At 41.1% G+C, this 12953-nt stretch overlaps 1 protein-coding gene across 6 annotated transcripts in view; it reads left to right on the top strand.

Annotated features, from left to right (window-relative positions):
- Window positions 1–12953, top strand: part of CAPN3 (calpain 3) — a 156037-nt gene that overhangs the window by 79053 nt on the left and 64031 nt on the right. For all 6 annotated transcript variants that reach the window (XM_018569499.1, XM_018569497.1, XM_018569498.1 and 3 more), the window contains exons 4-5: window positions 5225–5358; window positions 7056–7224. In XM_018569499.1, coding sequence (XP_018425001.1) covers window positions 5225–5358; window positions 7056–7224 — 303 coding nt within the window. The remainder of the gene's footprint in view (window positions 1–5224; window positions 5359–7055; window positions 7225–12953) is intronic.

Below are 12953 nucleotides of genomic sequence, written 5' to 3'. Positions count from 1 at the left end.
AAAATATAATAAAAAAATTAAGTGATAAAATAAAAAATAATACAATCAATAAAAATTATTTAAAAAATTAAGTAAAATATAATAAGATAAAAACGCAAAAAAGGGAAAAAAAGTGATAAAAAAGTAAAAGATAATAAAGAAAAAATAAAATGTTTAAATGTCTGAACATGTGTGTTTCCCTATTGTGCCTAAGGCAGTGATGCTGAATCTTTTTTAAAAAACAGTGCCCAAACTAAAACACAATACCAAACTTATTTTCAGTGTTGGCACTTTGAGATAAATTGATTTTGCATTGCAGTTTGGGCACTCAGGCTCAAAAACTTTAAGGCCGTGACACACTGCACGCGAAGCAGCGCGGAGCGGGGGCACGCTGCCTTTGCGAGCAGTGTGTCATGTAATTTTCTGCTCGGCAGCTCAGCTTGCGAGAGCTCGCGGAGCTGAGCGCGCCGAGATGAACAATTTCAACTTCAGCCAATCGGCTCGCGCGTATAAACCAGCGCGTCGCGATGCGACAGTTGGCAGGTTGTTACGGACGAGCCGATTGGCTGAAGGTGCTGTCAATCATCTGACTGCACTCAGCTCACACACTGCACGCAAAGCTCCGTGCCGGATAGCTTTGCTTCGCTCTGCACGGCTTTGCGTGCAGTGTGTCACGGCCTTTAGCCATCACTGTTCTAGCGTGACAATACTCCTTTACATTTTCAGTTCGGTGCATCGGAAGTCACGAGGACAGTACATTTCTTACTGGATCAATAGGTATATTTCTGTGCATGCAGAAAATGTACTCAGCCTAATAAACAAGCCAACTAACACAATCACCACATCTAAGAGCTGCTTCATATAATAAATGTTTGTTGTTGGATTAAGTATGACTAGTGGGCTACATATGTTTTCTGTGTCTTACCTCCCGGATTTTGGGTGGGTATCTTCCAAGTACTTTACTATCATCTTACATTTAAACAGCATATTGACAGGGAGACCAGACTGACCATTAGATTGGTATAAATAATTGTATGATTATATTAGGCACAGCAAGTAAGAACTTTTTTAAACAATTGCTTAGCTGTAATAAAATAATACATTAGCTATTTTAATATATTTAGAGACACCAACCAAAAGTGCAAATATAACCTCTAAACTGTCTTTTTTCCCTCTGTGCTTTGAGAATTGTCATCGCAGTGTAAACATTGTATTCTTTACATTCAACCTCTCTGGGTCTTTACCCATTTGTTTCAATGTTTTCAAAGAGCAGAAGTCATTGATTATGATCTCTTTACAGCTCTGCACTTATGTAACCACCGGAAATCTCAAACTGCTGAAAGAAAGTAGCCTCTTTATAAGTTTAGCCACAGGGTTGATGGGATATGCCTTCAGAACAGCACTGAGAATAAAGGTGGCATTGGGGTTCTCTCAAATATACTTTCCATAATAGTGTGAAATCAGTTCACATGTAGAAGCAAAAGTGTTTTATGATGCACAGATCCTTCCTTTCTGGAAGCCAACCCCTGGTTAGATTGTAATAAAAAAAGAGGACAGAGAAAGATGGGTTTTTTTGCTGGCTCCAGAAAGAACAAGTCCAATAAACTTCAGTCTCATAGGTATATAAAAGATATACATTTATTGAACAAATATATGGTTCTTTAAAAAGCATTAGGTATGCATGAAAATATAAAAAGACATATACCTCAGGAGGAAATTACCTCCTATCACCCCCTATACATGCGTTGAGCCTACAAGCATTGCTCCTCTAGCATTGCAAGCAATTTATCACCCCCATAAGCATTGCTCTTTCCACCCGAGGTTCACTACTATAATCAATCAATACCTGTTTTTTATAAGTTGCCTATGATGTTATATTTCACATGTACAGATTCATGATCATCTAATGAGACATTAATGAATGACTGTTAAATGCTGAGAATCAGCAAATACCGGCATTACAAAGCCTGATATAACTCGTCACGTACAGTGTATGTGGCCAGTCATATAGGCACAAAGTGACAAGACGTACACTGTACGTCTCCCGTCACGAAGGGGTTAAAGAACCATATATTTGTTCAATACATTTATATCTTTTATATACTTATGAGACTGAAGTTTATTGGACTTGTTCTTTCTGGAGCCAGCAAAAAAACCCCATCTTTCTCTGTCCTCTTTTTTTATTTCAGTTCACATGTAATTGAGTAATGGGCAGGACTTAGCTAATCTTATATAGGGGGATGCATATAAAAGAAGCTGAAGAGTGATGTTTACATTGACATGGACCTGTGATGGCTGTTCTCAAAGCAATGAGGAAAAAGAGCAGTGGTATTAGGTATGTGTTGACAATGCTTCTCTGAATTTATTAATGTAGCAAAACAGTTATTTATGTCAGTGATGTATACATGCATACAGGGAAACTAAAATGGGATACAACTTCTGACATCCCTTTATTCCTGTTTGCGACCTAATTGTAGAGATTCCCCTGTACAAGACAGGAAGAGTGGTATATATTCTTAAAGTGAACTCTCTGAGGTTAGAACTCAGAGGTTTATAGTAGACATGTGCGATTTATTTCGTTCCGAATCGAAATTCGGACAAAATTTCAGAAATTCGTGGATTCGGAGCATCCAAATTTTCCGAAATTTACCATGGCCGAATTCATCCGAAAGCATCCGAATACGAAATTCCGAATTCGGAATTTCGTCCTAACAGAAACTAAATTAGAAATTTAAGATAAGTACTTAAAAAACAGGATTTCATAGCATGTGAAGATAAAAACAAAACGTGCATACGAACATTCGTCCGTTTGCGCAAAACCACAAATTACGGAAATTCGTCCGCATTACTAATCCGAATTACTAATCCGATCCGAATTATGAATCCGAATCCCAAAACAAAACACATACAGGACCCAATTTCGGAAATACGAAATAAACAAAATCAGAAAATAAATGAAACAAATTTTTTGTGGCTGCACATGTCTAGTTGATAGCTTTTAAATTCAATCTTTTTTATTGAACAGATTTTTTCAAGAAAATAACATAACACAGTCATTATAGAGATCTTGCTGTCGAAGGTTACATGTTGCATAAGGTATAAATATACAATTACAGTACGAGCATACGCGCTCCCATGCTGAACACACATCTCCAATGACATCTACATATTTTATATATAACGAGATGGGGAATGGTAACAAGGAGAGGAACAAACAAGAAGGGAAGACAAAGGTAGAAAAAGGTAGGGGGAGCCAAGCAATCGAGACCTGCATCATCTCATTGTTACCACATGGAGGTTTAAAATGCCATCAACCTAGCCAGGACGACCAGGCAGTATAGAATCGTTTCGTGGAACCATCTTGGTACGACATAACCCTCTCGTATTGGCAATGCAGATTAACTATGGCTACAGTTTCAGATAGTTTCAGGTGCATTTAAGCTTTTCCAGTGGCGCACTACGGTCAACCTTGCCGCTAGCAAAATGTGAGAGATTAGAATCCTAAATTGAGGTGGGAGGTTTTCGATGCCCAGCGAAAGGATCGCAAACTCGGGTGATGGCTGCACTATACATCCCGTGGTTTGTGATATCTTCTGGAATACCTGGCGCCAGAAACTCCTCAAACATCTACAGTCCCACCGGATGTGGTGCAAGCTCCCTATTCGTCCACACTGTCTCCAGCAATCTGTGGTGACGGATGGATACATTCTACTAAGTTTGAGAGGCGTAAAGTACCACTGTAGGGCAATTTTGTGCCCCAGGGTCCATAGGTCCACGCATTTAGTGGCCCTATGAGTGTATGCAAAGGCTGTAGTCCATTGTTGGGGTGAGAAAGAGGACTGTTGTTCCTTTTCCCATTGTTTTATCGGGCCGGATTTGGTGAATACTCATTTATTATTTAGAGCTCCATAGAACAGAGATATCCCTCCAGTTTGTGTGGGACTGGAGAAGTAGAACTTCTCGGCTAAGCTTGGGATTCTACATTCTGTCAGAGATGTAGATCGCAGAAGGTGAGCTAGTTGGTGGTATAAGAGCAGGTCCCCTGCCGGTACACCATATTCTTTGCGCAAGGTAGGAAAGGGTTTTAAGCATTCCCCCACGTATAAGTCCCTGACCATTGTCATGCCCCATTCCACCCTTAAAGCGGGCCTTATTAAAGGAGTATTGTTTGTCAAACTGTTCCAACAGTAGGAGGCGGAGGTCCTGTCTAAGTTTTGTCAAAGTGGTCCCGTCAGATATAGTCGGGTTGGCATGTCAGGTAGCATCGCAGGTCAAATTCAATCAGGGGCTTTCGTCGCCTGGGACCCCCTCTTGCGGGTAGAGGTATTAGCTCTAGGCAGAAGCGTCCATGCAGCGCGCCAGCAAGCCACGCCCCCTAGTTGATAGCTTTTATGTCACATTGCCAGAATAGAAAGTGAGAGGATACCTCCATCGTGAAGGTACAACAGCAGTAACAACATTTTGTATTTAGTAGACAGGTATCTCTCAGGGTTTTGGTATGGTCTTTGTCCCTGTTGTGGACATTTTCTTCACTTCCTTATTGCCAAGACAATACACACCTGACAAAGGTTCTGTACTTTCTCTAACACTAAACTAACAATTTTAAAAAAATCCACTTTAACATGAATGGACACCTTCATTCCATCAATATTGACTGGAAGGACATTAGGAATCTTGTAGATAATGTGAGTGTCCAGCATGGTAGGCGTTGACATCAAAAGATGCAGGTGAGTCCTTTCTATATTAAGGGGTACAGGTAGGGATGCCACCTGTCCAGGATTCACCCGGACAGTTCGGGTTTTGAATGCTCTGTCCGGGTTTTCATGGCAGCAGAAACCCGGACACAAGATGTCAGGCAGACAGGGGCTACCAAAATGAAGATAGGGGCTACTGGCCCCCCACTGAAAATAGTCTCAGCTGTGATATTTACATATGAATAAACCACGACTCATTCTCCCAAGAAAAAAAGGGTCTTGCGTCGCTAGAGTGTTCGGGTTTCAATTGAACAAAAGGTGGCAACCCTAGGTACAGGTGAGTGCTTTCTAGTCCTTTATGGGCCCCTTATCGTCAACACCTTTGGAGCTGCATATTATAATGTGATTTAGAAACTGTCTATTATTAAAACAACATATCAGCTATGAATAAACATTGATATAAGCTTTCAAAATTAAAACATGAGAGAATTTGTATAAAATTTGAAATACTGTAAGTATAGTATATCTTTGCTGTGTTTCTTTTCTTGTAGTTTTGGCGCTATGGAGACTGGATAGATGTAATCATTGATGACTGCTTGCCGACCTTTAACAATCAGCTAGTATTTACCAAGTCTTCTCAGCGGAATGAGTTCTGGAGTGCACTGTTGGAAAAAGCTTATGCAAAGTGGGTACCTTAAATTATGACTCTTTTTCAGTTAAATTATAGTTCACATAGGAATGCTATAAATCATACAAGGGGGAAAAAAATAAAATAATAAAAAATAGATCATGAAAATAGCACATATCTGATGTTCAGCGCATGTGGGGGAGAACTCTCCATAGCCTTATTTCTGTTCTTCTGTTCAGGAGTATATGTAAAAAAGGTAAAATGATTGAAAATGTACTTTAAAATAGGTTTTACTAAATGCTACATACTAATTTCTTATTTACAGTATCTCAAGTCACACACAAACAGCTGAATGACCCTGAGGAGGAATATGCTCCTCCTCTCCTGTAGACATGGCACTCGCTAGATCTCCAGTCTGCTGGAGAAGTACAGAACTAGCACTAGACTCTCTTATTAGGCAGCTTAGCATGCTTTGCACACACTGTAGCATGAAAGTACCAAGTATTATATATTCTTATACAATAAAAATATAAATAATTATAGCTTCCCATTAAAGGTTGATGATAATTTTGGGTAGATATATATAGTATTTTTAGTGTTACATTTTTCATCTTTTTCTCGCTTTCTTCTTCTCTCTCTCCTCCCTCTCCCTTGCTTCCTCTCTCTATATGTTTGTTTAACAAAAAAACTAAAATCTACTACATGACAAAGATTCCCAGCGCACTATCGGTTAGCTTAAAAAAAACTATGCAGCAAAATTAAATCCCTTTCAAACACAAATCTCTCTCACTGATACCTCATACTGAGACCTTTGATAAGGGGTTAGTTGTAGCTCGGACTCATTCAGTAGATTTTACCTTGATATATTGATTGCCATAATCGCTAAAAGAAAATAAATACAAAACCACTATACAGGTGAAACTCGAATAATTAGAATATCGTGCAAAAGTTCATTTCTTTCACTAATGCAACTTAACAGGTGAAACTAATATATGAGATAGACTCATTACATGCAAAGCAAGATAGTTCAAGCCGTGATTTGTCATAATTGTGATGATTATGGCTAACAGCTCATGAAAACACCAAATCCACAAACTCCTCGGCTTGAACTATCTTGCTTTGCATGTAATGAGTTTATCTCATATATTAGTTTCACCTTTTAAGTTGCATTAGTGAAATAAATGAACTTTTGCACGATATTCTAATTATTTGAGTTTCACCTGTACATGTTCTTTACATTCAAATGTAACCAAAGAACCTGTCATATTGTTTCAGGTGCACTAAGAATCTGTATCAATTTCCACCATTTGTCTATCCATTTTCATTCTTTCTCTACCCTCTGCAGGAAATTCTCTCTTTCAATCTTTTACTCTAGACAGTATTTCTCTCTCTAATATGATCATCCCATTTGCTTTTTCTTTCTAATGCTACCAGTCATAGTAAGTTTATACTGTTTTGCTGAGTGGTCTTCAGAACTCAGATTCATGACTAAATGCATTGGGGGGAATTTATCAAAATGGGAGCAAACCGAATCTAGAGAAATTGCCCATGGCAACTAATCAACATCTCTCTTCAGTTTGCTCACATAAGATTTGAAAATGAAAGAGAGAAGTTGATTGACTGCAGTACAAATCTGCTCCAGATTTTGTCTTCTCCAGTTTTGATACATTCCCCCCATTGTATTTTATTATAACTACACCAATGTCAGTATATGTTTACTTATTCATACTTTTAGTACAGTGTGTCTTTTTTAGGTTACATGGATCTTACGAGGCACTTAAAGGTGGAAATACTACAGAAGCCATGGAGGACTTCACTGGTGGAGTTACAGAGTTTTATGAAATAAAGGATGCACCAAAAGACTTGTTCAAAATCATGAGAAATGCTTTTGAAAGGGGCTCACTCATTGGATGCTCAATCGATGTAAGTGTAAGGACATCTTTTCTGAATTTGTGGAGAATGTTCATAGTTATGACAGACAGCAGTAATGTAAGCTCAAAAGTGGAAAAGTAAATATGCATCATCATATGAAGTTGCTGAGTTTCCTTTGCAAACGCTACTTGCTTGGCTGCTCATTTTTAAGATGTTGTAAGATGAGTCAGAAACCCAGAACAAACATAGTGTAAACTAGTATAAAAAAAGTGTTAGTATTCCCTATCTCTATACTTGTTTCAGGTCAGTGATTCAGAAAGCATTGAAGCCAAAACAAACCATTTAGCACATATTCTTAACACATAAGCCATTTTGCCAGTTGGTAGATTTGACAGATTACCAGTCAAGGCCTTACCACCTAAAACCAGCTGTGCAAAATTGCCTAAGGAGGAAGATGAACCTGAGCTCATGCAACAGGCTTGTTGGTCAAGGTGACATTATAAAATGGTCTATAGCATGACTTCATGGGCCTTCCTGAACACACTGATTGCAGTGGAAGGCGTGCTGGTTTGACCTAGAAGACAAATAGAGCTTAGTGGTCCTTACTCAGTAAATTCCAGCTCCATAAACCAACCAACAGAATTATGAGAAAAAATACAGAGGTAGAAGTCATGGTGGATTTAGCAGTCTTTTCCACCTCAAATCCATAAAGTCGTACATTAGGGTTTCTATGGTGCATTGCATTTGTGTAATCATTAGAGATCACAAACTCCTGAAAGAAGATATTTGTTCATGTAAACAAATTCAAAATTGTACATATGTCAGACAACATGTAACGTCTGGCTATATGATGTAGAAAACAATAGTGCAAATTTCTAAAAATAAATCACTCTCTCTGCTTTTAAACTGCCTACCTGCATCTCCATTGTACCACAGCCCTCTAAAAAACAATACATGCTGCTTTCCATATGCCACAATACAGTGCTTGGTGTTTAAAGAGACTGTCACCTTACCCTTGTAGGGCAAAGTGACCCGAAAGTGTTTCTGCAAAGGGCCCCACCAAACCCCGTATGTTTAACCTGCCTGCGCTCCCTTACTGCTCCTTCTTCCAGCATAGAAGGCGACACTATCAACCTAGTGCAGACAAGGTAACAATAAAAGGATTGTAAAGGGAGGAGACCTTGGCAGAGACGCTGTCAATGTGCTCTGCATGGGCAAGGTGACAGTGTCTCTTTAAGCAGCCTATTACCAGGTCCATGCACTGTCACCTTGGGTGGGGTGGTGTTTAACCCTGTCCATAGGCATGCACAACCTATTGTAGTATCTATCTAGATAGATGTGTGAAAAAGTGTTGGCCCCCTTCCTAAATTTTTCATTGTTTTGCATGTTTTTCACACTTTAATGTTTCAGATCATTAAACAAATTTAAACTACACAGGGCCATGTGGTTTTGGATTTTGTTTTCCCTTAATAATAAAAACCTTCCTTTAAAAACTGCATGTTGTGTTTACTTGTGTTATTTTTGACTAATATTTAAATTAGTTTGATGATCTGAAATATTAAAGTGTGACAAACGTGCAAAACAATGACAAATCAGGAAGGGGGCCATTACTTTTTCACACAACTGTATATTACATAAATACATACACAGAGGCAGCTCGGATTCCCATCTCTTCAACTGTCCCTACCTCTTCCAGAAGGGGTACAGTAATGAAGGATGGGTAGCCTGGGAAGCCACAGCCAGGCTCCATCGCAGCTTCCCAGGCACCAAGGACTGTGGCTGTTATGAGAAGAATATAAGTGGCAAGTGCTGCTGCGCTCTGAATCACTGAGCGGGTGATAGAGAGATCTTTCTGATCTCTCCACCGGCTCAGTGACTAAATACATGGCGCCCGCTCTTGCGGTATTGGTGCTGCACTCGGGATGAATAGGGTATGCCCAGGCACACCCCGCACACCCTGTGTGCACACCTATGACCCTGTCCAACATATTGACATAAAAAAAGTTGGTATCTGAATGGAATTTCAAATGGTCTGCCCAATAAACTATCTGTGCTGTTAATTTTTTTCAGAGATTATAGTTTTGCTGTAAACGGGATTTCTTTGAAACAATAAATGCAGTTCAAAAGTAACTACTGATAAAAGATATTTACAGGGCACATGCTTTGGGGCTAATAATATTAAATCAGCAATTACAGGAATTAGTAAAGGGTATTATTTCTCTTTATCATAGCTTGACACCTAACAAGGTAAATACTGTGTAAAAATGCACAAAGATAAGCTGCACAATTTTTAGCCATTAAACATTTTACTGTTATACCCTCTACTATAAATATGTGAAGCTGCTACCACAAGTACTGTTCTGTGCTTGTTTGCTATGCTATATTTAAAAGCATTCATCTTGGGTTCCCTCTGATTATCCATGAATACTGATGGTAACATGAGAAGTGAAACATATCTGCTACCATTATAACTGCGCTATTTTGTGTTACCCACAAATCCATATTAGTTCGAGGCAAAAGAGTTCTCTTGAGACCACCAATTAAAGTGGTAAAAAAATTACTGCATAATGCCACCAGCTGTCTATAAGGTAGAGCATTCTGGGAGATTTTATTTTTAGTTTTGTAATTAAGGGCGACAGCTGTGTATGACTCCTGCTCCATTAAATCTTTCCACACTTCCAGTGTTTTATGGTACAGCTTCCATATATACCAAGGCTCCAAAACATATACAGTATATGCATAGAGTAATGTATCTATAAAAACATAAATATGTAAACATATTAGCCTTGAAGAAAGTACATTTACAATTGTTTTGACCTGTAGGATGTGAATTTTATATTGCTGTTATTCTTTGTAGCTATCAACATTTTGTAAGACCTCACAATGTAGACTGGATATTCATTATTGCTATTATGGGCAGACACTTAGGACCCGTTCACATATAGCGAATTGTCGCGCGATTTCCGCCGCGATATCGCGCATTTTTGCCGCGCGATATCGCGAGAAGTCGCCGGCCAATGTTATTCAATGGAGCTGTCTTAACTCCATGTCGCGCGTCGCTCGTCGCTCGTCGCGGTCGCAAGTCGCTTCTACCGGACCCTTTTTTCGGCGGATTTTGCGCGATTTTACTTTTTTCCTATGGAGCCCGACGGGGAAGGTCGCGCTACCGTCGCTGGATCGTCGCTGGAACGTCGCCCCGAAAGTCGCGCTATCCCGGCCGTGCGGATCCGCTGCAAAAGGTATGTCGCTATATGTGAACGGGGCCTTAGGGTGTATATGTAAACAATTTGCAGAGCCATTCGTCCTGTGAAATTGCATGTATATTTGTTCTGTACTAATCAAGGCAAAATATATTTTCTTTCCAAATTGAATGTACTTTCAGGTAAATGCTGCATTATGCCCACTAGGTGGCGCATAGGAAATATGTATTTATTTGCCCTGTTCTTCCACTCCATCTAGTTCCCATTATGCGGCATTTACCTGAAACTACATTCGATCTTGAAAGAAAATATTTAATAGCATTAAATTTTGGCTCAATTAGCACAGAATGAATATATATGCAATTTGGCAAGGCAATTGACACTACAAATTGTTCATAAATACACCGATTAAAGTACATGTAATTTCTAAATGAATGAAATTTAGTGGTATTAAGGTGCCCATACACTGTACGATTCTCGTACGAGAATCGCGGGAAATCCCGCGATCGTACGAGAATCGTGCAGTGTATGGAAGGCGTGCGACCGTTTCTACTGTACGGTCGCACGTCTTCCATCGAACAAGCAGGCTGGAAAACCCACCGGGAATCGTACGATTCTCGGCGAGTGAGTGGCCTGCTTGTTCGACAACTGACGAACGCTGCCCGTTTGCCGTCCTTGCAAGCCCGCCCCTCATTGCAGTCATCGCAAGCCCGCCCCTCAAGGGGGTGGGCTTGCGATGATCGCAAGTACGATCTGCCTGTCCAAGATGGGCAGATCGTACGTTTTTTTAAGTACTTTACAACCATCGCAAGACTAAGGTCTTGCGATGGTTGTAAAGTGTATGGCCACCTTAAAGCAGTGAATGTGACATTTACCAAACATTCACTGCAGGTGTCTCTTCATGGTGCATGTGTTTTAAATTACAATTGTTAACATGGTTAAGATCACATGAACTGCTTTATAAATATGCCCATTAGTTTGCTTCTTTAACTTTTTCATTGTTGGTTGGATATCAGCCCAGCTGATCTTTTTACAGCCATTTCCTGCCTATATGCATACTTTATGCTGAGGCAACTTCTGCACACCATTTCCCACGGCGCATTTTCTGATGGTCACAACAGTGCACTTTGCCTGTGTACAGAGGCGGCTCTTTAATTAGGCAAATTAGGCGGTCGCCTTAGGCCTCGCGCTCCCGAGGGCCTCGCGGCCGCCTAGTTTGCCCTGTCAGAACGGCACATCACCTCGCTCGCAGCCAGGTAACGTTGTGAGCTCTCAGCCCTGTCGCTGTCAAACTGACAGGGCTGAGAGCTCATCCGTTTCCTCGATCATCGGTGCGGTCCATCCACTGTCTTCTGGAGCTCCGCCCACCAGCCAATGAGAAGAGACCTCACTCCTCCCATCCACCGCACGAGGATCTCTGGCTGGGAGGGCGGAGCTTATCTTTAGCAGCAGATGGAGACGTCGGCGGCGCCGGCTGGTCCTGCACGCTCCTGCCAGCTCCCGCCTCAGAGCTGGTAAGTGGCGACCTGGAGAGCCCTAAAGAGAATTCTGAGAAGAGCCCTGTGTAATGCAGATGGGAGCCCTGTGGAGAACCCTGTGTAGTGCAGGTGATAGCCCTGAGGAGAGCCCTGTGCAGAGCGCTGTGGAGAGCATGTGAGAGCCCTGGTTTTCTATTGCTGGGATTTGTTGTATTCCTCTATAGCTGGTGGTATTCTGGCTGGTCAGACCCCACATAGTCATGGTTAGACCCCACAGAGCCCTGGTGCTGGTGAGACCACACATCGCCCTGGTGAGACCCCACAGAGCCCTGGTTTAATCAAGGCTCTGTAGGGTCTCACCAGGGCTCTCTGGGGTCTAACCAGCTTTGTTAGACCCACAGAGCCCTGATGGGACCCCAGACTGCCCTGCTACCCTGGGGAGAGACCCTCACAGAGCCCTGGGTCAGGGCTTAATTCCCTGGTTTAACCAGGGCTCTGTAGGGTCTCACCAGGGCTCTGTTGGGTCTCACCATCCTGGTTAAACCCGACAGCCCGGTGAGACCCCACAGGCCTGAGTGGGGCCTCATGTTTAGGTTTCGCCTAAGGCCTCGCAAACTCTAGAGCCGCCTCTGCCTGTGTATGAGTAATCTCCATCAGGGGAGTGTGTGATAGGATGACAACGGACAAAAAAGAAAGAGACAGAATGTTCCCTCCCTAAAACAGGAAGTGCCTAAACAAGGACCTTCCTGGCAGAATCACCAAGTATTCTTTTAATGAAAGCTGAAGATTTAAAGATATTAGAAATTACTTTTGAAATAACATGAACATGCCAAGCTTATATGAACCCTTAGTGATTGGGTTTACATTTGCTTTAAGCCCCATACATTGCTAGATAAAATAAGGAAAATTTAAATGCACTTAAATTTAACCTGTTCTTTGCCCATACAAAGGACTGTAAGTATTTTGTACTTACCTCCGCTACCTTTTGCTACCCCATTCTGCTACCAGACCGGTAAATGTTACTAGCTTACACAGATCTATACATGTTCTACACACCCACATGTGACTGCACTTGGGCCTTGTGATTGGCTGCTCAAGAAAT

Source organism: Nanorana parkeri, unplaced genomic scaffold (assembly GCF_000935625.1).
Source record: "Nanorana parkeri isolate BGI_ZX_2015 unplaced genomic scaffold, ASM93562v1 scaffold1344, whole genome shotgun sequence".
Lineage (NCBI taxonomy): Eukaryota > Metazoa > Chordata > Amphibia > Anura > Dicroglossidae > Nanorana > Nanorana parkeri.
Note: the sequence above shows the minus strand (reverse complement) of the source record. Positions and strands in the feature narration are given on the sequence as shown.